Genomic DNA, 27781 nt, shown 5'->3' with positions numbered 1-27781 from the left:
TGCTCTTTTGGAAGTGTCTATTTTTATTTTTCATGCAAATAGATCCCACCAAAGTGTTTTAGAATATATGTGTGATGTTATAATATTTTGCAATAAGACTTTTCTGAAAATGACAAATGTTAGTAGGATAAAAATAGCTCTTTAAATGTCCAACTGGTCCACATTTCCAACAGTGAGTCAGCACAAGACTGGCAACTAAAATTCACATCTGAACTTTGAACTTTGTTCTTGGAATCCAAATTTTGAGATTCCCACCTGGGAAGGAAAGACACTTTTGGTCAGAAGACACCAATAATGAGTCAATATAAATATTTATTTCTCACCAAACAATCAATCAGCAGCAGCAGGTCAGGACTTACAGCACAAAACATCATCAAGCAGTTGGTTTCAAGAAGGAACATTTCATCAGTCAGATCTCATCTCTCCTTTACATTATGCCATTATAAGTTTACTTACTTCAAATTCCCACCACAAATCATATTATAGGTCCCAGTTTAGTGTTTCAGTGTTGACCTTTGTTCCAGAATGAGCAAGTTTTTTTTGGAAGCTTGATCTAGGTTTCCATCTACTCATATTGTAAGTCTGTGGAACGTGGAAATAAGTCATTTCAAACCAGCATTGCTAAACCTCAAGCCATTTATTTGCACGCGTGAGGTCAGCATGTTGCCAGTCTCTTGCTAACTTAAGCCCAGCGTTGTAGGTGGGTCCCTGGGCCCCCAGATGGACAGTAGGTTCAGATGTTCTTGCAGCAGGGCTTCTTATCCTCTTCATTTTCTGCTCTGGAGCTGTTCAGGGTCACAGCATTTATGGAGCCTCGCACCACTTCTTTGCTGTTCACCTTTTTGTGAATCTCTGTGTGACAAAAGTTGCATATGTTGACTATTTAAAGTAAAGCCAGTTTATTATTTTAAGAGGGGTTGTGTGGAGTACCTGTTTATAGTCAGTATATTATGAACAGTAGACAGCAGATAATGGGATTTGAGTTCTGAGGCAGGAGTCAAGCAAACTCTTACTTAGAATATGACATGTAAACCATATATAACTGGTCTAAAACAAGCCACAGCTTTAATTATCCCTGCTGTAGCAACACAAACACTGTTTCGATGAGAAAATAGTGACAACGTAAACTAGTCTTATACAAACGTGATTGGGTATATAAAACCGTTTGATCAACTGATAAGTGAGGTTTTGTTTTAAACCGTGAAAATTTGTCCAGAAAGTTAGAGTTTGTATTTTGTTTTAAATGATGTTATCTGTAACAGTTTTCTTACTTGTAGTAGAGTGACGTCAGACTGCAGAGAGTTTGAGGAGAGGTAAAGAAATCCTCGGAGCGGTGGAAAGCTAACAGCTAGGTCAGATGGTCCACCCGTTTTAGCTAGTTTCAGCAACTTTGAACCACTGAAACTAAAAACATTTATATCCATGGGATACAACTCCATGTATATTGAGTATATTGAACATCCACAGTTTAACCATAAGCCTGGTCAGCTGCCACTCTGGGTGGCTCTAAATCCACCAAGCATACAGGAAACACTTGGATTTAGCAAAAAGCTGCCATTTTCAAAATTGCGTAGAACTTTTCCAGGTTATTTAGCCTCTATCCATGTAATTTTGTTTGGTAACATGGAAATATTTTTTGTGAGAAGACAGCCACAAATGATGCTCCTCTAGATGAAGTTTAGATGACTGATGGTCGCTAATAAGAAGTTGTATCCTATGGATACAACGATTTTCTATCTGAGTTGTTTTAAGTTACTAAAACAAGTAAACCGGGGGGCCTGTCTGAAAAGCTGTTAGCTTACCACTCCTTTGAGGGTTTTTTTTTTACCACAAATTCACAGCAACCTCCTTCTACCACAGCCAGTTGAACCCCTTGTTGCTAACAACTTTACCAAACCTCACTTCAAAAATATGAAATATTGCTTTAAATGAGCCCTACACTGCACAGCTGTGAGCTTGATTTCTCAATGAGAAATTCTCTCTTGTCCTGCATAGCAACTCTGATCGCCATCTACTACAGCTTAGATAATGATGATTAATAACTATTCCACACATCCCCCACATCAACAAAGCCAAACTGGCTTTTACCATCTTTGTAACAGGTGTAACTAAAAGAAGTGATTTAGACAGACGTTTAGGTCAAAAGGATCTCATTTAAAGAAAGCAGCCATTCAGACATTTCAACAACCACACATTAAAAAGGATCAATCACCTTCTAAGACTTTGTTGAACGCTGCTTCCACATTAGTTGACTGCAAGGCCGAGGTCTCCAGGAACAGCAGGCCTTTTTTTTCTAGACGATAAAAATAATCATGTTATTGACATCATGTTAGATTGTGTCATAAGCTGAAAAATATCACAAATGATCGTTTAACATCATGACATCATCGAGGAACCTTTCTTTAACCAACAAATAGGATTAAGGAGTTTTCACCTGCGAAGTCTTTGGCCTCCTCTGTGGGCACAGATCTCTCTGACTCCAGGTCAGTTTTATTACCCACCAGCATCACCACAATGTGGGGGTCAGCGTGGTCGTACAGCTCCTTCAGCCAGCGCTCCACGCTCTCATAGGTGAGATGTTTGGTGATATCATAGACCAGCAGGGCTCCAACGGCCCCCCTGTAGTACCTGTGAGGAGGACATTGATGTTAAAACTTGTCCATCAGCTCAGGATTCGAGCAAGAAGAAGCCATTTTTAACTGCCAATAAACCTGATGTAAACATCAAATGAGTTATGTTGTTCAGGAGAAGGAAAGCAGACATTGGGAGAAATAAAAAAGTTAGACTTTTCGGTTCATTTAGAACCGAAAAGTCTAACTTTTGTCAACAACTGTCATGGTTCAAGGTTGACCGCGCCTGCCAGCTTTTGTTTTTAGTTGCAAAGAATCTTCATTACAGCCGATGCAGTTTGTATCTTTAACCCCTCTTTCACACAGACTCCGTCATCCGTGCAGTTTGTACTCTGTTGCAAATAGAAGCCAAGCTAGTCAATGGCTCTGTGGCGCTGCAGCATGACCGAGATGCGTCATCAGCCAGAGATAGGGCTGGAGTGTATTTTCAGCAGATGATGGAGAACACGGGCATGAATTTCAATGGAGGTAAAATTCACTGATGACAGATCTGTTGTTGGATGCGTGAACGGATCCTAAACACAAAAATGCAACCAGTGTGAACTGCCGCATGAGGCAACTTGTGATGAAGAAGGGCAACTGTCAAAGTAAGCTACTATGATAGCAGTGTGTAGAGAAATCCATCATCTACACTCACGTGTCCTTACAGGGTCACAGGTACCAGCATGCAGAAAGACCAAAGCCGGGATTTAAACCCAGGACCTTCTTGCTGCAAGGCAACACTGCTACCTAGTTCGCCACTGTGCAGTCCACAGCAGAGACATGCTCACATAAATCCGGTGTTCTGCAGTACTGTGTGTAGATGATTAAAATGAGATATAAATTGTCAGCAATGCAAATAATTAGCAAATTACTGTAAGTTTCACCTTGTTTTACAACTGCACAGCCATGTTGGATTTTGAGGTTGGGACTGATAATGAGCTTCTGACTGAGACACCAACCAAGATATGGTGCTACAAGTATATATGTATATACACTCCCAGGCCAAAAAAAAGTCACCACCCGGATTTAACCAAGCAAATAGGTCACAGCCTCCTATTGGATAATTATTGCATCTATCAGCTGGTAACAACTGATTTAACCCCAGCTGATGCAATGAGTAACTTCTCATTTTGAAACCATTTTGAAAGACATTCTGTGGTCGTGGAAACATGTCAGTCTGTTTAAGAAGAATCAAATCATTTCCATGCATCAAGCAGAGAAAGCATCAAAGGAGATTGCAGAAACACAAAAATTGGGTTGAGGACTGTCCAAAGCATTGTTAAACACTGGAAGGATTCTGGGGATCCATAGTCTTCGAGGAAGATCCTGCTTGATTGTGATCAACAATCTCATAAACGTTTGGCCAAATCAAATTGAAGAAAAACAACAGTAGACCTGGGCTATGTTAATAGTGGAAGTAAGAGCATTTATACTCCTGCACCACCTCCACTTCTTCTCTATCATGGGAGAAGAAGTGGAGGTGGTGGAGGAGTATAAATACCTCGGTGTTCTCCTGGACAACAGACTGGAGTGGAGATGCAACTGTGAAGCCATCTACAAGAAGGGACAGAGCAGACTGTACTTCTTGAGGAAGCTTAGGTCCTTTGGTGTTTGCAGCAAGATGCTGCATATCTTCTATAAGTCTGTTGTGGAAAGTGTGATCTCTTCTGCCATCATCTGCTGGGGAAGCAGCATCAGAGCCAGGGACTTAAAAAAGCTCAACAAGTTGATAAAAAAGGCTGGTTCTGTTCTGGGGACTCCTCTGGAACCTCTGGAGATCATTGTGGAAAGACGGATTCTTATTAAAATGAAGAACCTTATGGAGAACCCTGAGCATCCTCTTCATGAGACTGTTCTACAACAACAGAGTGTCTTCAGTCAGAGGCTTCTTCAGATCTTCTGTAAGATGGAGCGCTACAGGAGATCCTTCCTGCCCACAGCCATCAGCATCTATAACGTCTCTTTGAAGAAACCTTCATAATATGAGCTACAACAACATTTAATTTACCTTTGGGATTAATAAAGTATTTTTGAATTTGAATTGAATTGAATTTCCACACGCACCATGTGAAGGGATCTCAAGGGATTGGGACTGAACAGCTGTGCAGTCAAGAAAACCACTGATCAATGAGGCTAACCGGAAAAAAATGCTAAGTTGTCTAGGGAGCATAAAGATTGGACTCAGGGGGACTGGAAGAAGGTGATGTGGTCTGCTGAGTCCAGGTTTACCCTGTTCCAGAGCGATGGGCGCATCAGGATAAGAAGAGAGGCAGGTGAAGTGAAGCACCCACCATGCCTAGTGCCTACTGTACAGGCCTGTGGGGCAGTGCTATGATATATATATTTATATCTATATCTATATATATATATAGATAAGTTAAGCACCAGACACATTTATCCTTGATCCTTTCCCCGAGAATTGAGTCAATGATGCTTTAATTCCAGAAAGTGATACATCAAGTCAATTCTTTAACAGTTAATCAAGAGCAATATTTCTACAGTTATCAGCTAATTATTTCTTGCCTTACACATACAACCCTTCTTCCAGCTGCATAATTAATTTCCATTTAATGGGTTTTAGCTTGCTGTTATAGGATAAATGTGAAATTCCATGGGAGTGGGAATTTTCATGCTGGAGTAAGTCAGTAATTACTTAAACATTCAGGCCGACAAGAAAAGAGCTAATCTGGCAATGAAGCATGTCCTCAGATTTCACTGTCTGGAAATAAAACTGAAACGGGTCTATTGTTTTAAAATCAGTTTCCACTGTTAATCCTTGTAGTTTAATTTAAAAAAAAGGAATCAGTGGTGCCTTCAGAGGGTTTGATGGTTTCTGCTCAAACTAACTGGGCTCTGATCCCTCACTGTGCCAGCTGGAAATTGACTGGAGCCAGAAAGCTGCTGGGAGGTTTTTCAGGTGAAGGTTTCTCAGTTCTGAGGATCGGTGCATGTCCGTCCCTGTTTTTTGGCTCATTACAGCATCAGCTTAAGATGCTGACACAAAGGTTGCTCAACTATTTTACATTTTAAAGAAATACAATTTGGAAATTCAGTTTCATAACTCCAACTTGCATTAGTCAGATTCGAGAATGATCTGCAGCATCTCAACATCATAAGATCTTTGTACCAATGTATTAATAGAACTAATCGAAAACTAAAAAAATGTTCCTATAGAGAAGCCTTCAGATATGCATGGTTTTACTATGTTTCAAATTATGTCACAGCTTCATGCCTGAAGGTTGGTGCAAGATTGTATGAGCTCTTCTGTTTCACCTTCTGACCCCAACCCTTACTAGCCATCCCTGTAGAGATATAATACAACTGGTTCCTCCTTACAACTTATTTTTCTCCTTAACGCCTCCTGTTATAAGAAAACTGATGCTTTTGTGTTTTTGCTGGATGGAGCTGCAGAACTGTTGACTTAGCTAAAGAAGTTAAAGCAGATGGAAGGAGTTTGCTGAGCCCAAAGGTGGAAAAATGTGTCCACCAACCAGGAAAAAGCTCAGGGGCTTGTTTCTCTAAAGCTGAGATTGGAGTGGTGTAAGAAGTGCAGACCAGTAAATGCACACTGTGACTCAATGGAAATTTGGAATCATCATTAAAATGCGCGGTTTTGAACTGTTGGAGAAAGCAGGAGTACTAGGAGAGAATCCATACATGCACAGGGAGAACATGCCACCCCCACAGAGAAAAGCCCCAGCTGAGGGTTGAACCTCCTTGCTGTGAGCCTGCAGTGCCAACCATAAACCCACGGTACAGTATTTGAACTGAAACATATGAAACAGTTACAATAATCTGTGAGGTGTGGCGGTACACACGCAGAAGTGATGGCCCGGTATCGTTCTAGACCGGCTGTATCCCAGATCTGCGCCTTGATGGTGAAGCTGTTGAGCTGCACCGTCCTTGTGCTGAACTCCACCCCGATGGTTGTGCGACTGTCATGGTTGAACTCATTTTTCGTGAATCGGGACAAAAGATTGCTCTTCCCAACACCCGATTCTCCAATTAGAACCACTGCAAAAGATCCAAATAGAGTTTAGACTTTTAAATGCAGAACTAAACCATCTCATCCCCTTACAACACTTTTTAACAAACCCACTGGGTCTGGGTGTATCCCTCTTACTGTAATTACTCCACAAACCTAGAGCCCGAGCTCTCTGAGACTTTAATAAGCACACATTAAGAAACAGCTTCATTATAAAAGATCTAATTGTTTTAACCGCAATCCACAGAGAAATATTGCAAAACCAAGTTAAAACAGCATCATTACTAATTAGTTTGTAGAGACAATAAAGACAATAATTATTTACAAGACTGGAATTTCACAACAGTTAACTAAAAGATTTGCTGCACTGGCTGTCAGGATGCTTCTCTAGGAGGTTTTCCTACGTTTGTGCTCCACTCTCCAGGAAGGCAGATGGAAGATCAGCCACAGATCTGCATGTGAAACAAAGTGAAGCCTTGTTTCTGGAATCGTAAAACAGTCAGTGTGGGGGTAAAGTGGGTCTGAATCTGGTGGAACAAGTTCAGCAACTACTTCCTTTAACTGTAGCCAGTGGAACCTACCTGCTGGGTAAACAGTTTCACCCCCTGCACATTTCAGTGACTAATGTTTGGCTTTCAGTCATAAGTGGCTGAAAACAGGCTTGGCTTAACTGGTCCAGAGTCATCACAGAACAGTAACAATGTGTGGAAATGTTGAAGTTAGAGCGGAAAACTGGGATGGGTTGCTGCTTATGTTCTCGGATATCTGAAGCCTACAAACGTTTAGTTTGGATATGAGCAGACTCCATAAATTAAATTCTACTTGTTGGAGGACAGAATGTTAGAACTAAGGAAATATGAAGTTGGAAGATGTTTAAGTTTTTCATGTAAATCATTTTCAACTGAACCAGAGCTGTTAAAAAATCGTAATATGGCTGCAACCATCAGTGCTTTTAAAGGAAACTGAAATTAGTTTGCTTGTTTTTTGAATTTTTCCTTTTAAATTATATTAAATGATAGATGTTAAAATGTCCTCAGCCTGCTTTGCTAATGGTCTCTGCCATAGCATGAACAATACACTCCAGGAACATCTGGTGTTCTCCAACACCAGATGTTTCAAACCTTTTCATTTCATCTCGGCTATGGTACATTTTTAGAGGTATAGCTGCCATCCACAGAAGTCTAGTTTTGATTTAAGAACTGGACCATATCTAAACCTGGACTTGTACCATTTCCTTTGGTGCACAAAATATTTCTTTACAGGATTTTAATATTTCTTGTACCCAAGGTGTCTTTTTGCAGCCATTTGGACTTTTAAACAAGCATCTATCTCAAGCTTGCTTTGCAGACATTCATATTTCCAGTTTATACTGATGGAAATCATGTGACTGAATTATTGGTGTAATAGAAAGTTTGCTTTAGACCTTAAACATGAGTAGGGACAGCTCTCTGACTATGCAGAGGAAATTAGAAGCTCAAGAAGAACTAAAACAAACGGCAGCTTTTTCATCTGGTTGTAATTCAGATAATTAAATTAATATAAGGAAACCAAAATATTTTCCAGAATTTCTCCTGTTTGCGATAAGATCAGTTATATTTGCTGTATATTTGACCTGAGTACTGAGGTGATGACAAAAAATATTTTACAGGTTGCTCTTCACAAGTTGTTTTAGCTTGTTTTTGGTTATTCTTCAATCGTCTGCTTTGAGTGAGCTATTTTCCTCGTTTTCTCCTCTGCTACTGAGTAACCCCGTAAGCAAACAATCCTGCTAGTTTCTATGGAAATGCAGGAAAGATGACCTTGGAGCTTTATGTTGGTCGGGTTTGTTGATCCTGTGGAAACCTGGAAGAACCTGAAGTGTTGCAGTAAGGCTCACATTTTTCCCCTCTTTCAGCTGATGGACTGCACACAGACTGGCGCTGCTGGTGGAGACCTGAAACGCTCAATCTCCAACATAAAAACCACACCGATTCTGTGATTTCCATCATCCGTAATGCAAATCACAACCTGATTTCCTTTAGAAAAATATGCCTTAAAGCTGTTTCATTCTCAACTGAAACACAGAGGAAAATGCAACTTATACTGTTTAACAAGTTTAGAGCGTTCAGTGCAAACCAGACATCATGTGATTAACTGATTATTTCAACGTTTTCAGCGAATCACTGAGGTTGTATGAACTCTGCACACACACAGAAATGCTGTTTGTAACATTATTATTTGAAAGCATTTGCTGATACCAATCCAACATTGGGTTTTGGTTTTAGATGAAGACTGGGATTTTTAAACTTAAAAGACATGTCATAAATGCAGCAGGAATTTGTGGAGCTATTTTAAACTGCAATGCAGAGCAACTATTACATTTCGGTTTGTATTCATTGGTAAATGTGCAGGATGTAGATGAAAGCTTCCTATGAGGCTACAGAGTTTCATCTTCCTAAACCACCATTAATGTTACTGAGCGTCCCTCCTGTTGTGCAACAGCAGGTCAGAATATGTCCCATCAATAATAGTACCATATCTAGAAAACACCGAGATAGTATTTATGGGTTTAGGAGTGATTTAGAGAGAGCATACGTGTTTATTCTTTTCCTAATTGTCCTGTCATGAACAATAACATATAACACGTTAACTGATGCCTGTACAGACTGAGATGGAGCTTCTGTGCTTTTTGTAAGTTTCCTGAGACCTGGAACGTCTGACCTTTGTGTGAATTTATCCTAATATCCAGTCCTAATATAGAGGACAGCTGCCTTAAATGTTTTTTACTTGAATTATCTTTCCTACAGAACAACATATTGTCCTATAAACCTTCCAGCTTGATGTCTTTCTACCTTAGCGATGTGTTAACACACACCTATGTGCTTCTGCTTCTATGGAGGTGGTCACACTTACTGTTGATCAGTGAAGTACAACATTTGATCGGTGGCACCTGCTGCTCCACAAACTCTTGATTCCACAGGAAGCAGTAAGGATGGGCAGTTTTTTATTCGCATACTGCTTCTACATGTTGGATTAGTTTTTATAGATTAAAAATGAAATGATGCAACATCTTATCAGGTGTTTTTATCTTTCTTGTATTTCCTAGAATTAAATTTCTTTACAAGCGATTAACTTCTTTTAAACACACATCTTATGTTTTCTTTTACCAGTTGGGCATCTTTTTGCTTGAAAACCTTACATTTCATGTCCTACCTGTTTCTAAGTACTTGAAACTTCTGCATAGAAGACATTTTAGGCAGATTTCAGTGTGGATTGAATAAATGGTGCTCTGTCTTTAAAGACAGGAACATGTATCTGAAGTGATGGTACACCTACAATCCTATAGATGTGTGTTTTATGCTACTTTACACTAGAGCATCTAATTTGTGCTCAACAGAACTTTAACTAGGACGTTCATTATCCTCAGTTGAACAGCTCTTTGTTTCCAGAGACAGTATGCTGAGCAGATAACATCCCTGCAGTGTCATTCAGCTTTGTTGTGGTGCAGTTCCTCAACCCTTTCTGACTTCTGAACGGTAAAGATCTGGAGAAATGATTCAGTGTTTCCTTTGATCAATTATTGACTGTTAATTCCTACAATCATCTAGCATTATGTCAACAGCTAGCACACAGTCCAAGAGGCAATAATCCGACAGGCTAGGAGGCATCATGAGAGGGCAGCTATCCAGACGTCATCTCCAGGGATGAAATGAAAACATAAAGGACAGGTACTCACCCTTAAATACAAAGTTGTAAGCCTCATCTGAGCCCATGTTGTGTCCATTCAGTGTTGACGTCACCCTGGTTAAAGCCTCTCGCAGTCTGAAGGCAGGACGTAAGATGACACAGACTAAACCAGCCTGCTTCTCAGATTCTGATGCTTTAAAGAGGACAGAAAATGAGTGCAGGTTTGCTCTGCCACATGGACGCCTGTCAGCAGCTCCTTGCCCTTCACCACCCTCCTCAGTCTCGGTGAACACAGAGCTGGTTTGTTTGAACAGGACACGCTGAGCGTATCCAGGTTGTTATCCAGGCAGTAGGCGGCACTCCAGCTAGGGAGCGGCTGAAGAGCGATGGAGGCGTGTGACATGAGGGGCAGGTTGGGCAGGTACACCTGAGGAGGAACTGCGAGGCTCCTCCTGGTGGAGGAAACCGGGAGGAAGCAGGAAGTGTTCAGTAAGTGAATCTACACATCTCAATTCTGGTCAGAATATGTTTTTTTCTCTTTTGCTCACTAAGAAAACCAGATCTTTCAGGTTTTGCGGAAATCTCATAACATGACTGCTAGATCCTACCCTGTCTTAATCAGAGGGCAAAGCTGCTTCAGTTAGATCCTCTCATCCACTGAGCATAAAATCTGTTTTTCAATCAGAACCAACTGGTTGATATTTGGTTTCTTACGTAAACGTTGAACAAGAAATCAGACAGCAAACAAAATGTAAATGAATGAAAAGAGACTCCTGCAGGGGGGGAACTGAACTGGGAACATCTCAGTGTGGGTATTCACGAGCTGCCACTAAATCAAACTGGTGCTTTGAGTTCTCAGTCTAAACTGAATTTATAGTCGTTTTATTGCAGGTTCAGGTATCTGAGTGATTTAAAACTTTTATTCTGTAAAAACTGGTCTCTTGTTCATTTTACTGGCTGCAGGTCAACAAAATGTCTGTAAATGTTTAAACAGAAATGGGTTGTCCTTAGTGTCCAATCATGTGCCCTTTCTAGTTTCTATTCTCTGTTATTATTAACGGGAAACATGTTGGTATGTAAAGAATGTTTTAGTAAAAGAGAACAAAGTTGTACTTCTATTATCCTAAGGTGAGAAACGTATGATTTGTGCTTAAAGCCTATTCATCTAGAGTAAGTAGAGCTGATATGAAACACGTAAAGTGACTGAAACTCATTTAACCACCGCAGGTTGATCCTGATCGGCACAAACCAAACACTGAAAGGGAGACTCTAACTTCCATGTTCACAAACTGCTGAAGGATTGCTGAACACCCGATCATTTTAAAGCCTTAGAAATTTATTTCTGTACATGATTTAGAAAATAAAAAATAAAAAGGGACATTAAAAGAGTTTAATTAAAATAAAATGGAAAATTAAACAATTTCAGAGAAAAACAAAGAATAATCAGGGAAAACACACAAAGAAAAATATATACATAAATGCCTAGAAATAAAAAAACAAAAATAAGGAACTGAAATAAAAAAAATAACAGATGCTTAAATGATTAAAATAACCACATGTTCATCTCTTTTTTGATGCTCATTCATTACTTAATGGAACCGTTTATTTATTTCTGCATTTATTTTCATTTTGCTAGTTTTGGCCCAACTGATGACACCTGAGGAAGTGAACAGAATCAGAGAGAACTGATACCATTTCTCCTCTAAAGCTGATAAAATAAACGGGTCACGTCCATCTATACGGCTGCTCATCGCTGCCTAAAAATAACTACAAGGTGACTTACGTTTGGACAGAATCTTCTTTATTTAACAGGTAAATATTCTTAGCCACATTTTTTAGCAGACAATGCTTTTCACAAATCTTCAGCATTATGTACTTGTAAGTTAGTGAGAAAGGCTGCAGTTCTGCTTTCAACCGCAAAGCTGTAAATGATGAGATGACAGAGAATTGAATCATTTCAGCAGGTTAACAAATGACTTCTTCCTCACATCTAATCGGGTAAACTGAAGAAACAAACGGGCAAAGAGCTGCTCACTCAGACGGCAGCCAGAGAGGGACAATAGTCCAGGAATGACCTGGATCACGTGATCTCCAGGCAGACAGGACAGGTCGGCGTGCAGAGGTTTGTCCACAGATCCACTATGATGCTGCCACCTGAGTTAATGGTTCCTCCAGATACTGCACCAGTGCTTCTGCCTGTAAACAACACACACAGAACAGTTAACAGGCTCTGAAGGTTCTGACTCGAGCAGTGCTGCAAACCTTCAATGAAGTCCTGTGCACAGACCTCTATGACAAAGCTTCTGTGGCCCAATAATCACTCTACACATCATCTCGCCCCCCTAAAAACAAGACTGGGGTCCTTCACACACTCAGCACCTTGCTACACCTGTGAGCTGCGAAAAATGTAGACTGCTGGTCGTGCCACTCAGAGGGACCTTAGATCTTCTGATGTTATATGTTGGCTTACAGAGACCATCAAGAAGCATATGCTAAATCCCTCTCATCACACCAATAATCAGCCATTCATCAGTCTGGCCAGATCCCATCCTCACTTCAAAGCACCATCATCAAACCCCTTCTGAAACAGGCCAACCTTAATCTGGAGGTGCTTTCCAACTTCTGGCCCATCTCTCACCTTTTGTTTTTAACAGACGTGTTTAAAAAAGCTGTGAAACTTTCAGAACTGTGCTGCAGGAATCTTTATTAAAGTTTGCCGAGTGGCTCCCCATTACCTACAGAATTTATTACACAACTGCCCTCATCACCCACCAGTGCATTCATGGCAATGCTCCTCCTCACACCCCAATCTTCCACCCGATTCCTCCGCTCACTTAACGCCAGGGGAGTTCCTGTGCTTTGGAACTCCCTCCCTGACCACCTGAGAGCTCCAGATACTTGCTGCTTTTAAAAAAGCCTTACAAGACTTTCCTTCCTCAGCAGGCGTTTCCTGCTGATCACTGAGTTTTTAGTTTTCTGTGTTTTTATAACTTATCTTGTAGCACCTTAAGATTTTCTTAATGAAAGGTGCTTTATAAAGTAAATGTATAAATTGTATTATTAAATCCGGCTATTGGCTAGATGTTAATAGTATCGTGAACCTTTGAGCAGTCAGGTAGTTTTTATAATGACCAACCAGTTGTGATGCAGGCTCTAAATGCAGACAATAAGCACAGTCTCTGGCAGTGAATGGCTGGCGCAGTCATTTATTAATAAACATTTTGGTTTTCTTGCAGCTTAGTGCAGACTGTCTGACTGATAAACATAAGTAATCTCTGAAAGAACCTGCTGATTAAATACACATAAAAAGACAATCTGGGAGAAGCAAACAGGTCCAACTCATAACGCTGTTTCACCTGTCTGGAAGCTTAACATTTATCACTTCCTGGTCAACCAGACTACTGACTGTACTGGTTTTATGTGTCACCCCATTAAGAGGCTAAACACTAATTCTGGAAATTCCCATTAGAGCAGCCTTTTAAATGGACTTATTCTGTGAAACGGTGTAAAGGCTGATAGGGATTTAATTTGTTAATATTGTAGGTTAAAATATGATGAAATTCCCTTTAAGTGTAAACTTTCCATTCAGTTGAGCTGCTTGATCCATCAGCCACCACAAGGGGGCAGCAGCACGGAGCTCTGTCTCAACTTAAAAGATGCTTTAAAAGTATGAGCAAAGACGACTTTCAGATTTTCACGGCATCAACTCTGACAAGCTTAGGAACAGTCAGGATAATTTACAACTATAAGTTAAACATTGTAAAACGCAAACGTATGTTCTGTAGAAAAACACTAACACTCATAACAAGTTAAGTTTAACTAGTGGATATAGCCTAAGGGAGCTGTCAGTTTTTCTAGTGCCCTGAATGTAGGCCAGAGGTGTCCAGGTCCAGTCCTCCAGAGCTACTATCCTGCCACCTTTAGGTCCATTGCTGCTCCAACACACCAGAATCAAATGAATTGCCGGGCCTCTGCAGAGAAAAATGACTGGATGCTGATGAGGCAAATCTACCATTTGATTCAGGTCTGTTGGAGATGGGAAGCATCAAAAGGTTGCCGGATAGCAGCTCGGAAGGACTGGACTTGGACACTTCTGATGTAGATGAATGCAGACTAAAATCAGTAAACAATTACAGTGAAATATGGCACACATTGCAACAACAGAACCACGATATATTTATTGGGATTCTCTGTGAAAGACCAACACTAAGTAGAGCGTGATTGTGAAGTGGAACAAAAACGATACATGGTTCTGTATCAAACATGTAGAAAACATGTGGCATGTACAGGTGTTCTGCCACTTTTAATAATTTAGCCCTGAATAAAAGTGTCACCTACAGCCTTCAAACGTCGGCTGTAACTGGTAAACCGGATCCACGTGAGTGTAACTGAATCAGAGTCCAACTGCAGCTGTTCTGTTTCTGGCCTCAGAGGTTCCTTAGAGAACATTAGAGAACAAACAGGGGATACATTTAAAGCGGCGTTAGGTTCTAGAACAATATCCCAAACTTTAAACATCGCAGAGCTCTGTTCAATCCATCATCTGAACATGGAGACTGGATGAGCCACCTCCTGACCTACCAGGACATGGATGTCCATCTAACCTGACAGGCTGGCCTAGTAGAGCATTAATCAGAGAAGCAGTCGAGAGGTTCATGGCAACTCTGCAGGAGCTGCAGAGATCCACAGCTCAGGTGGCAGGACTGTTGAAAGAATGCCAAAAGAATTCCCCTCTACATTTTCCACAAGCCAAGCAGGGGACACAGCACACACATGGGAGAAGGTGCACCGGGCAGATGATCAACTGCTGCCACCACCACCGTGATTAATGGTGATATAATAGGGATGCATAATATTAGACAGGGCTCCCACACCTTGGTCAACATTACATTCAAGGGACTTTCCAGGACCAATTTCCTCAAATTTAAGGACCACATGCAGTGGCATTTACCTACTGCTACAGCGGAACCAAGTTATCAATAAATGATTTTACTAGAATGCAAATTCAATAAATAGCTGAATGGCATAGAAGTTGTTGGACCAAAAACAATGGAAGAAAGTGGATTGAATGTAAAGCTTACATTCATATCTGCAATGCATGGGTACGTCTAGCGATGGCGAGATGAGGCTTTGTTGAAGCTCTACACCAGATGTGTTCATTTCTTGAAGCCTCATATGCTTCAAATACTCACTAAGGTCATCTAGTGGTGAATAAATACGTATTCACCAGGACAAATCTGTCAGGTTTACACTAAGTTTAATGGTATGAAATGACAAAAGTAAAGATTTAATAGCCAAAAGTGCAGAAATCTGACCAAAGTGCTTCTGAGCGGGTGGAAACTTTCCCTTCTTGACATTGCCAATCTTGGAATAATAGACAGGTTGCAGTGCACAGCAGAAACACTCAAAAACCCCAATAGTCTCCGACCACTGACAAAAACCAGTCGTATTTTTCATGGGACGTTCGGCCAGCGCCATTTTGGAGCACTATCTCCGTAAATGAAGCTTCAAACGTCACGTCTCTCCATTTCGATACAAGCCTCGACAGGCAGGGGGCTTCGGCTGGAAGTGGGTGACATACCTGGCCATGGACATGGCTACATATGTCCATGCTACATACAGGGGTTGGACAATGAAACTGAAACACCTGTCATTTTAGTGTGGGAGGTTTCATGGCTAAATTGGACCAGCCTGGTAGCCAGTCTTCATTGATTGCACATTGCACCAGTAAGAGCAGAGTGTGAAGGTTCAATTATCAGGGTAAGAGCACAGTTTTGCTCAAAATATTGAAATGCACACAACATTATGGATGACATACCAGAGTTCAAAAGAGGACAAATTGTTGGTGCACGTCTTGCTGGCGCATCTGTGACCAAGACAGCAAGTCTTTGTGATGTATCAAGAGCCACGGTATCCAGGGTAATGTCAGCATACCACCAAGAAGGACGAACCACATCCAACAGGATTAACTGTGGACGCAAGACGAAGCTGTCTGAAAGGGATGTTCAGGTGCTAACCTGGATTGTATCCAAAAAACATAAAACCACGGCTGCCCAAATCATAGCAGAATTAAATGTGCACCTCAACTCTCCTGTTTCCACCAGAACTGTCCGTCAGGAGCTCCACAGGGTCAATCTACACGGCCGGGCTGCTATAGCCAAACCTTTGGTCAATCATGCCAATGCCAAACGTCAGTTTCAATGGTGCAAGGAGCGCAAATCTTGGGCTGTGGACAATGTGAAACATGTATTGTTCTCTGATGAGTCGAACTTTACTGTTTTCCCCACATCCAAGAGAGTTACGGTGTGGAGAAGCCCCAAAGAAGCGTACCACCCAGACTGTTGCATGCCCAGAGTGAAGCATGGGGGTGGATCAGTGATGGTTTGGGCTGCCATATCATGGCATTCCCTTGGCCCAATACTTGTGCTAGATGGGCGCGTCACTGCCAAGGACTACCGAACCATTCTTGAGGACCATGTGCATCCAATGGTACAAACATTGTATCCTGAAGGCGGTGCCGTGTATCAGGATGACAATGCACCAATACACACAGCAAGACTGGTGAAAGATTGGTTTGATGAACATGAAAGTGAAGTTGAACATCTCCCATGGCCTGCACAGTCACCAGATCTAAATATTATTGAAACACTTTGGGGTGTTTTGGAGGAGCAAGTCAGGAAACGTTTTCCTCCACCAGTATCACGTAGTGACCTGGCCACTATCCTGGAAGAAGAATGGCTTAAAATCCCTCTGACCACTGTGCAGGACTTGTATATGTCATTCCCAAGATGAATTGACGCTGTATTGGCTGCAAAAGGAGGCCCTACACCATACTAATAAATTATTGTGGTCTGAAACCAGATGTTTCAGTTTCATTGTCCAACCTCTGTACATTACGGTTTTATGGAACTTTAGGTGAAATATTGCAGCATGTTTAGAATAATATCAATTTGTTTTACTTAAGCTAGTTTAAGACAAACACTTCTGGTTAAAGTGCCACGCTTGCCATATATGACACTAAATTATCAGGATTGAAACTTTAGGCTCATAAATACATTTAAACTTTTCTCACAGTTAATATTTCACGGCCTTGCTACCTTAACAAGTAAAACTGACAGAACAACCCAACCCATATTATCATAATATTACACATAACATGTTTCTGTAAGGATGCCACTAGGCAAAAAATAATATTAAATTGCAAAAATTAAATAAATAAATAACATTATGAATACAAAATATATTTAAAATAAACCAAACATTAGCACAGGTAGGTCCCCAGCTTATCACAGAAGGATTGTTCAGTTCGCGTTTATAGGACGAGTGTCTTTTTATTTCAATGCAATGACAATATATTTGCGATATATTGAGCAGCCTTGGAGGTGGCAGCATCATGCTGGGGGGATGCTTTTCTGCAGCAGAACAAGGAAACTGCTCAGAGTTGGTGGGAGATGGTTGGAGCTGAATACAGGCTGAACCTGGAAGAAAACCAGCAAAAGACTTGAGACTGGCGGCGGTTCAGCTTCCAGGAGGACAAAGATCCTGAACATACAGCCGGAGCAATGGGAAAAAGGTTTGGAGCTAAGCAGATTCACGTGTTAGAATGGCTTACAGACCAAAATCTAAATGATACCTTAACGGCTTGCTAGACGATCTCTATCCAATCTGACTGAACTCGAGATACTTTGAAAAGAGGGATAAGGAAGGATTTCTGTTTGTAGATGTTCAAAGCTGGTGGAGACACACATACTTGCAGCTGTAACTGCAGTGGAAGAAGGCTCTACATCTGTACACAGAATACTTTTCCAATTTCTGAAAAATTAACAATGTAACTTCACAATTATGCACAACGATCTGTTGATCAATCACAAGAATATCCCAATAAGGTATACTGAAGATAATGGTTGTGACGAGAGAACAAGGAGTATGAATACTTTTGCTAGAAAATAGAATTTGCTGAAAGTTCATTTTACTCATCAGCTGAGTTACTGACAAAAAATATTTTAGATATTAGTAATTATCAGACAAACAGTAATGGGAACAATGTTCAGATACATCCGCTCCAAAGTCCAACAGCCTGGTTTAACTGGGAGTGGCAGAGGAACTGATGGTTTTCTGTGAGACCTAACTGGTCATCTGGATTCCTCCTGATGAAGACTCAGCTAAGGAATCAAACAACGCTGAGATGCTAAAAGCTCAGAGCCAAACCAGAATGTGATCCTATAAGACAAATCCTTGTAGAACAAGTAAACACCAATGATGACTTCACCGAGGCTCTCCAGGTGCTAATGGTTGCAGAAGTTAAACACTCAGTGGGTGAGGAGTAAAAAGCCTTTAAGATACACCTTTAGTTAAACTTTGGGTCTTCAAGCTCAAATATTTGACACTCTGAGGGATATTTCACTGAAATTAAAAGTCAATGTAATCTGGTTCCTACATGGCCTGGAAAAGTCTGGAATTTAATGTCAAGTAATTCCCAGGTCTGGATAAATATGAAAACAATAATTAAGATTTTCAGACTTCAGGCCCTGCCTCACTGTCTAAATCAATATCTTTCTTTCCATCCATCCATCCATCCATCCATCCACTCATCCATCCATCCACTCATCCATCCATCCATCCATCCACTCATCCATCCATCCACTCATCCATCCATCCATCCATCCACTCATCCATCCATCCATCCATCCACTCATCCATCCATCCACTCACCCGTCCATCCATCCATCCATCCATCCATCCATCCACTCACCCGTCCATCCATCCATCCATCCATCCATCCAGACAGACAGACAGACTGTAATAGAAATATTTGCAGTAACTTTAATAAAACTTCTACATTTATTCATTAAAATAAATAAACCAACCTAGAGCTCAACTAAAATAAGTCTGGAAAAGTGTGAAATTTGGAGATGAAAACTATGAAGATGGTTTTAACTGTAGTCTGCTGCGGAGAGGAAGATGTCCACTGTAGGTGGAGGGCTGTGAGGAAGGACTTTGAGCTAATCAATAACTCAAACATTTCAGAACTGTTCTCCCTGACAACATCACAGTTGAACCTCTCCGCTCTACTGCAACGTCTACAAAGAAAAGATTTATTTTGATCTTACAAACAGAAGAAAAACAATTAATAAAACATTTTTCAGGATTGAGGAGGGATCTGCCAGGTAGGCAGGATCAAGACAAACGTCCCTTTGAGGGAATTTCACACATTTGACGTTGATCAACTATTGAAGGAAGAAATTTTGAAAGTGTTGTCTTGCTAACAAACTTTACAAGTAAATGAAATGAAAAGCGTCTCACCTTGGCTTTAAGCATCCCAAAGCCCACCGTCTCTTTGGCGTACATACACAGCAGCAGGTTGGCTACACGAGTGATGGCCACTCTTCCTTCCTGAGGCACACAGAAACAGGAAAAATGTCTTGAATCTACTAAAGACTCATCGACACCTTTTTCCCAGTCGTGTTTCTCACCATACAGTCCATGAGGATGAATTTGAGCTTGTCTTCATTAAAGGCTTGGTGGCCGTTCTTGTCGTAGGCTGCCCAGATGTTGCTGGCGATGGCTGCTGTAACTCTGGCATCGGTGTCTCCATAACCGGAATAAGCCAGTAGAGAGCCCTCGTTATTCAATAAGCTGCAGGAGGGTGAAGAAATATCATGTTTTCATGAGAGCTGCACAGTACGAGATAAACATATTTAATTCTGCGATGATGTTACCGGTTGCAATTAAACCACTATTTCCTCACTTTTCTTGTTTTCATCATCATGATTTTCCTACCAGCTTCTGTGCACCTGAGCCTTTCGTTCACCTAAATCTGTCAGGTTTGAGATCAACAAGACTCCATCCAACTTGCCAAAGACATTATTTACATGCATAGCGTAAATGCATGTCACTGGAAATATACATGCCTACCATGTATTGTATTCCAGAGGTCTTTTGTGATGTGACATTGCACACACTAATGTTACAATGACAATTGTGATTTGGCATATTGTGCAGCCCTAGTTTTTAATCACAATCACAGAATATTACCTGATTATAACCTGACCACTAATCAATTTCTGCTCAAATGTCTTTGTTAGCCTCTTAGCCCTTTACCTAAATTGAAATAATGATGGATAATGGGTCAATTACTGGTATAAAGTTAAAAACTGAGGTTTTATTTCAAAACTGCATAAGTCATACCACTCCTACAGTTTAAAGACTCACAGCTATAAAGTATTTGGTTTTCAAATAACCTGATGAAGCTTTGGGTAATGCAGTACTGCCCACCTCTAACCATTTGCTGCACACTGCTGGCCAGCTGGCTGAAAGAAAGTACTGCACTTTTTTTCTCAATGAGAGAAAGATAAACCAGTTTGCAGTTTGGAAATATCCCATCACAAAAACTCAGGAATGGTCTCATTAAGCTGATGCTGTATAAAAACTACAGATGATAAGCAACAGGTGGCATATCCGTTTAACAACAGACTGCAGCCTCAACCTGAGAAGACAGAGACACTTATTAACTCAATCAGTCCTGTTACATCCTCAGGGTCAAAGGGGAAGAAAGGCAAAAGGGTTTGATATTCTGTACAATAAGCCTGTTTACATGAAAACTACTAAATGTTTCCCTTCAGTCTATGTATCAAAATGACAGTGATACATAAATGAAAAATGATTATAACTATAACACTCAAAATAATATTACTTTGACGTGTTCATAACCTAACTGCCAGATGAATTTAAGTTGCAGGCTTCGGTTTTAGATTTTACGTGACATTTCAGCAGTTATTCCTAAAAGAGAAAGACCAGCCGATAAAATGTAGTTAAACAATAAAGAAGCAAAAAGAAACGAGTTAAAACCAAACAGATAAAAAACCATTAAAACTAGTATAAACCCATCTGAACCTGGTTAGCTTGCTGCTAGCTCCGTACTTACAGAGTGCTCTGGACTCCATTCGTGTTCGCCTGGCTCAGAACCTGCGTCAAAGCTTTCGGTCGTAACATTTCAGTCTCCTTAACTAACTAATAAAAGCAGTTTTTAAAAAAATATACTCGAAATATTCTAAATAAAGACCCGTAAAGCGTCGCAAACACGGGTATCAGACGCAGTCAAGTCAGCTGACTGGTGCTTCCGGTTTCTCCCCTAATGTAACCTGGGAAATGAAGTCTTTCAAATAAAGCTGGAAAACAGTCAAGAGCGGTCTGGCTTATTTTATGGATTTGATGTGCCGACGCTGTAATATTTTCTTCAGTCACATAAAAGCTCTAAGAAATAAATCAAATGTATATTAATGGTATTACTGGTTCTGACACACAGCTCAATGTAAGGCACAACAACAGATACTTCAAAAGATTAACTCAAAAAGTCTCTTCATTTCAGTTTTCTTTTGCATGTAACCTTACACTTAAACACATAAACACTAATGAACATAGGAATAGACATTTATACATTTCTAATTTCTATTGAAAAATGTTTTCACCCTTCTCACACAAGCTATGTTGTTGGCCATAAAAATGTGCTGGTGATTTATTAACAGTGACTTTCTGCTTCTGTGTTGCTCTGCAGTCATGTTTTATAGCAAGCTTATTTATTCACTGAGTCTATTTATCTGTTCCGGTGGGAGGAGGTGGTTCTGATAACAATGGCAATGTTGACCCAGCACTGCTGAGCCAACTCTTCAACCCAACCTCTGTTAGTGATGTAAGAAAAGATCAGCCTGCTAATTTCTGTGTGGGATTCCTACTGTTGAACTGGATCTACCTGGTGAGTCTCTGTGGATTTATTCTGTCTGTAAAACAAAGAATTAAAATGTGCTTTTTGGTGACTGAATTTGTTTAACTATAAAATAATTAAATAAAGGTATATCATAACCACGTAGTTGAACTCACATATGCAATTAAAAGAAAAATCACCTTCTTTGGACAGTAAAAATCATCTGGTCCATATTGGCGAGATATAACCTCAGATCACAAACAGCTTGTTTTTGCAAACATCGGACCCAATCACATTGCTGTAAATGGACCACGAAATCATCTGTATACCAAAATATTCTACAATTAGAATCAGTATTCTGGAGCTTGGTCCAAACTAGGTCATCAAAAGGAAAATACCTCAAACACAGCAACAAATCTACAACAAAACAACAAAAAATCAGTGGGTTTGCAATGGCCCAGTCAAAGTCCAGATCTCAGCCGAAGTAAAACGCTGTGGTGGGATCTTAAAGGGACAGTTATGATGATTTTAAGATGTGTGGGTTTCTAGAGAATGTTTGAGCACTTAATGAGCAAATATCTCTCCAGTAGTGTCTTCCTTTGTCTTTGGAAGCTAAAGCTAAATCTCTGTATACAAACATGAAGAAAGTTTACAGGTTTATAAACTGCATTGCAACAACTATTTTTTAGCTTGAAATCTACTTCTCTCTTGGCCCTGACCTTGAACAGCTCCTAGCTTCAACTAATCTGTATTTATACAAAATAAAGGAGCCAAAAACAGGAATCTTTTTCAAGGTGGGGTAGGTTCTTGGTTGCTTATGATCTCTTCGCAGAACCCCTCTGCAAAAAATGTAACTGTGTATTTCTCAAAGTCCAAACTCTGGTTCGGTTTCTAGACGTATTGGCAATTCAATCCAGGACAGTGTGAAAAATAAGAATTGAATTACAGAATGAATATGTAAAAATGTGCAACTTTGCACAATTTGTGGAACTGATAAAACAAATCAGGGGTTTTCCAAGGATCTAAGAGTCAGAGCACCTTTACACTGATGTTAACAGTGAAAGATCAGTAAAGGTTTTCCTAAAAATAAACGTTATTTGTTCAGGCATCAAAAGTAATTAAGCTAATGAAGTTCAGTTTCAAAGTTCCTGAAAAAAAGACCACAAACAAACAATTGCAGCCAGTCAGTCAGTCATTTTCTACCGCTTATTCCATAGTGGGTTGTGGGGAAGCTGGTGCCTATCTCCAGCAGTCTATGGGCAAAAGGCAGGGTACACCCTGGACAGGTCACCAGTCCATCACAGGGCAACACACATACAACCATACACAAACTCATTCATACACCTAAGGGCAATTTAGAGTGACCAATTAACCTAACTGGCATATCTTTGGACTGTGGGAGGAAGCCAGAGTACCTGGTGAAAACCCACGCATGCACGGGGAGAACATGCAAACTCCATGCAGAAAGACCCCTGGCTGGGAATTGAACCCAGGACCTTCTTGCTGCAAGGCAACAGTGCTACCAACCGCACCACCGTGCAGCCCACTTTGTTCCTAAAGTTAATATGTTAGTGTTTAAGTTGTTGAAAGCTTTACAAATAAATGAAACAAATGGTATTTGTCATCAATGTATTTTATCTAGTGTTAAATGTTTATATCTATGAACACAAACAATATTTTCAACATTTTAAATGGTTGAATAATGAACAAGATCATAAAACAATAGCAATTTAAAACAAAACAGCATTATAAGCCATCAGCAATAAGTAAAAGGGTAAATAAAAACCGTGTAGGTATTTACAGTAGTGACAGCGTTATTAACCTTCAGGCTCCATTTGTTCAGCTTCACAGCTCTGCTTCACGCTAACATGGTTGCTAGGCAACAGAAAGTACGCTGAGGTAAGGGCAAGAGAAACACAGAAACACCGAAGGCACACTATGCTAATCTGGCATGTTTAGCTAATAGCTACAGGTAGCACAAGTGTTGCTGTTTGACCATCATTTGTTTCCATGATGCTTCTTATAGATGCTCATTTGACTTGGTTATTGACATCCGCCAAGCTCATGTAGCTGCACTGCTGCAGCTCAACATGCCGTAAAGGAAGTTTAACCTGATGTGAAACGTAAATCGATGAATCTGTGTTTGATGAATCTGTGGCCATCCTCAAGGACCCGGATGTGTGACACAAAAAACGGAATTTTGGAACTGAAATTGGATTACAGACCTGAAAGTGAAAGTAGTCAAACTGAATTTTTAATACAACGAAATACATTTTAAAAGCAAATGAATTCAGTTTCCAACCATACAATTCAGTTTCAGTTTAGTGAAATTCATTTTCAAACCAATGTATTTAATTTCAAATTACACAAATACAAATTCAGTCAGAGTAATTCAAATTCAGTTTCTGATGGCACAAGTTTCTTCCCGTATATACAGAGGCACGGGGTTAAAAAGTACAACTAAACCACAAAAAGGAGTTATGATAGATATAAACAATGTTTCACAGGGCATGTGTGTTTAGATTAAACATGTTATTAGTTGTAGTTATAGTAAAAAAAAGAGTCAGTGTGTTCCCTGGCAGCAGGACTGGATCAGATTATGTGGGATCTCCTCATTATTACTCTTTATTACTCCTTATTACTTTTTATTAGGCACTATTACACACTATAACTTATTTATTACTCATTATTACGCCTTATTTTACACTATAACTTATTTATTACTCATTATTACTCCTCATTACTCACTATTACTCATTATTATTCTTTATTACTCACTATTACTCCTTATTACACACTGTTACTCATTATTACTATTTTTTGCTTACATACGAAAAAGGAGAAAATTTGAGGAAAGCAGAGAAAAAAAGGGAAAAATAATAGTTTCGATTTTTTCATTTATTTCATTTTTGTTATTTTATTAATATAGGTTTTCTTTAATTTAAAAGTGTGCTGAAAGCTCGTGAAAGGCTCACACATTGTACGCAACACAGACTGATAAATATATTGCTGCCACAACTTTTCATAACTATCACAACTGTTTTTGCTACTTTACTTGTTTGTTTTTTACTTTCTTTCATATTTCCTCTCTCTTTAAAAGCTATGATTTATAAAGGTATTTTTCTCCCTGTTATGTTGTTGATTTTACTGCCTGTTATTGCATTGTCTGTTATATTTTGGGTTATTGTGTAGCCATGTGCTGCTGACTTTTTTTGTTTGGATTTTATTTTATCACTTATTGTTTTTCCGTTCCTTCTTAACTTGTATTTTTGTAATTTATTCAAATCAGTGAAATAAAACAATGCATGATTTTACCTTTCAGGTTTCCTAACTTTATACATTTTATATAAAAATGTCTTGTGATTCAGGTCATCCTCAATGTGATCCTAAACCTGGATATTTTTAGGTGATATTAGAAAACAAATTTGCATAAAGCAGCCGTTGTTTATAACACAAAATACATGTGAGCATTTTGTGTCCAATCAGTCCAATCAGGTGATCTCTGCGTCGTCATCACCTCTGTCCTCATTGGCATCAAGGCTCTGAGGAACTCTGGGAAGGAGGAAAACAGGGTAAATATACATAAGCTAATCTAGTTAGTTACTCTAACACAAGCCTACATTAAATAGGGTGAAAATGTCTTCTTACAGAAGAATCTGGGGGCTGTTGGGATTTCAGGTTGGCTATCTGCTTAGGGGGTTAGAAGTGATACTGACGGTGGTGTTTAAGTACAAACACAGACTGAATGGTTTCTGTTCAAGACTCAGATCCCATAAGTAGCTTGTAAATTTAATATGTAAAGCTAAAAGATGGCAGAAATATGAAAAAGTATCAGGAATGCTTTTTCTGAGTGAAACAGATCAGAATCATTTTCTTTGTGTTTTAATATTCTGCATCCTAACACTTTGCTCCTGCGTCTCCTATCTCCTGTTTTGTTTAGAGCACTGATGACCCTGAATACAACATACCACTGCTGGGAGAGGTCGCCATTAATCCTACAGCCTGACCGTCTCTGGGCCTTTGAACTTAATCTGAAAAAGCTGAGAAAGTTTTAAAATGTCCATCCATCCATCAGGTCGCAGGGTCAGCAGCCTAAGCAGAGAGACCCAGACTTCCCTCTCCCCAGCCGCCTGTGCCAGCTCATCCGGGGGAATCCCAAGGCGTTCCCAGGGCAGCTGAGAAACATAGTCCCTCCAGCGTGTCCTGGGTCTTCCTCTGGGCTTCCTCCCGGTGGGACATCCCCGGAACACCTCACCGGGGAGGCTAACCAGATGCCCGAGCCACGTCAACTGGCTCCTCTCGACGTGAGTAAGCAGCGGCTCTACTCCGAGTCCCTCCCGGATGACTGAGCTTCTCACCCTATCTAAGGGAGTGCCCAGACACCCTACGGAGGAAACTCATTTCAGCCGCTTGTATCCGTGATCTCGTTCTATTAGATGAGGGTAGGAACATTGATCGACTGGTAAATCGAGAGCCTCGCTTTCATGCTCATCAGTGTTAATTAGTCACTCTACCTCAATTACCTTCAGTCTCTCTGTCACCTGCTGCACCAGATTCTCTCCTTGATTAACTCCTTCAGTTAATTGCTCCATTCTCCTCTTCCCTCAGCATTTATACTCTATTTATCTGTTCTCGCCACTGGATTCTACTGTTTGTTACCTGTCTGGTCCCTGGTGTGGTTCCTGCCTGCAAGTGATTGTTTAGCTCAAAATATATATATTTTTTAACTCCCTGTGCTGCTTCCTCGCTCTGCTCTTGGTCCAACAAAACTATTATTATTTACAGTTACTGACTTATTTAAACAAACATCATTCTTCTAAACCTTCTTAGTCCATGAATCAAATATGAATGGATTGAGAATGATTGGTGTCCCTAATCCTTGATTAGCTGAAGTGACAAACATTCCAGATAACAGCCATAAGCCAGGTTGAAGCACAGAACAACCACAACACTTTGTTTTCCTGCTAAATGATCCCTTGTCTAATTATTCGGTCTGAGGATGATGGGGTGCAAGTCTGCTCACAGCATTTCAAGCTGAGCAACGTGGATTTGTTGTGCATCTCTGAGCTAAAACTGAAATCATCGCTGAAAGCAGCTGGGTGCTGGTTTTGTTTAATTTGCAAATAACAATTTTAATGCAAGTTCGTTTTTATTTCTGCACACGTGCAGACATGTTACGTCCTGATATTGTAATAAACAGCTTTATTTGCTGAGTAGTAACATCTTAAACATCATATTCTGTCAGATGATATTAAAAATCAACTTTTAATGATTAAAGGTTGAGCTGCTTGATTCATTCAGTTGAAGACTCTTGAATGTTTAAAAAAAGCCTCTTGTCTAAAATGAAAGAAATACTTCAATAAACAGTCATGAGTGGCGATGATCCACATAGCCCTGTCTTTCAGTGTTTAACCCTTTCTTTTTCCTAGACATGGCTACTGACTGAGCTTTACTGTGACTAACTCTATGTGCTCTCTTTCAGACTCTATCCTTGAAAACTGGCTCAGTTTATTTGTTCTTTCTTTCTAGATGAAACGACTAAAGGAGCTACATCCATTAACATTTACTTTTCCTTCCCATAGAAAGTACTCCTGGATCAGTGCTTCTTTGTTCTCTTTGTGTCTCTGCTCTGTTCTCTCAAACCCCCAGTCGCTCGTGGCAGATGGCCGCTCACACTGAGCCTGGTTCTGCTGGAGGTTTCTTCCTGTTAAAAGGGAGTTTTTCCTCTCCACTGTCGCTACATGCATGCTCAGTATGAGGGATTGCTGCAAAGTCAACACCAGTGACTGTCCACTGTCTCTACATGCTCATCCAGGA

General features: G+C 40.2%; 2 protein-coding genes and 1 long non-coding RNA gene across 4 annotated transcripts; 1 reads left to right on the top strand and 2 right to left on the bottom strand.

Annotated features, from left to right (window-relative positions):
* Positions 1-292: 292 nt before the first annotated feature.
* Positions 293-10614, bottom strand: rab25b (RAB25, member RAS oncogene family b). The gene is made up of 5 exons (XM_047360177.1): positions 10313-10614; positions 6431-6626; positions 2435-2628; positions 2213-2293; positions 293-852 (listed from the first exon to the last, which is right to left on the bottom strand). The coding sequence occupies exons 1-5, from the start codon at positions 10347-10349 to the stop codon at positions 734-736; spliced, it is 627 nt and encodes a 208-aa protein (XP_047216133.1). The 5' UTR covers positions 10350-10614; the 3' UTR covers positions 293-733.
* Positions 10615-12042: 1428 nt separating this feature from the next.
* lamtor2 (late endosomal/lysosomal adaptor, MAPK and MTOR activator 2) lies at positions 12043-21401 on the bottom strand. Its single transcript, XM_047358333.1, has 4 exons — positions 21188-21401; positions 19737-19899; positions 19567-19656; positions 12043-12459 (listed from the first exon to the last, which is right to left on the bottom strand). Exons 1-4 carry the CDS (start codon positions 21253-21255, stop codon positions 12403-12405), a joined length of 378 nt encoding a protein of 125 aa, XP_047214289.1. The 5' UTR covers positions 21256-21401; the 3' UTR covers positions 12043-12402.
* Positions 21402-21891: 490 nt separating this feature from the next.
* LOC124866129 lies at positions 21892-27456 on the top strand. 2 transcript variants are annotated; one of them, XR_007037733.1, is made up of 4 exons: positions 21892-22015; positions 25451-25536; positions 25905-25946; positions 26040-26081. It is a non-coding gene; the product is annotated as an uncharacterized LOC124866129 (long non-coding RNA). The 2 variants fall into 2 exon arrangements; XR_007037732.1 differs by having other exon boundaries at positions 25905-27456.
* The last annotated feature ends 325 nt before the right edge of the window (positions 27457-27781 follow it).

This window comes from Girardinichthys multiradiatus, chromosome 3, assembly GCF_021462225.1.
Source record: "Girardinichthys multiradiatus isolate DD_20200921_A chromosome 3, DD_fGirMul_XY1, whole genome shotgun sequence".
Lineage (NCBI taxonomy): Eukaryota > Metazoa > Chordata > Actinopteri > Cyprinodontiformes > Goodeidae > Girardinichthys > Girardinichthys multiradiatus.
The sequence above is the reverse complement of the archived record's forward strand: the minus strand, read 5'-3'. Positions and strand labels throughout refer to the sequence as shown.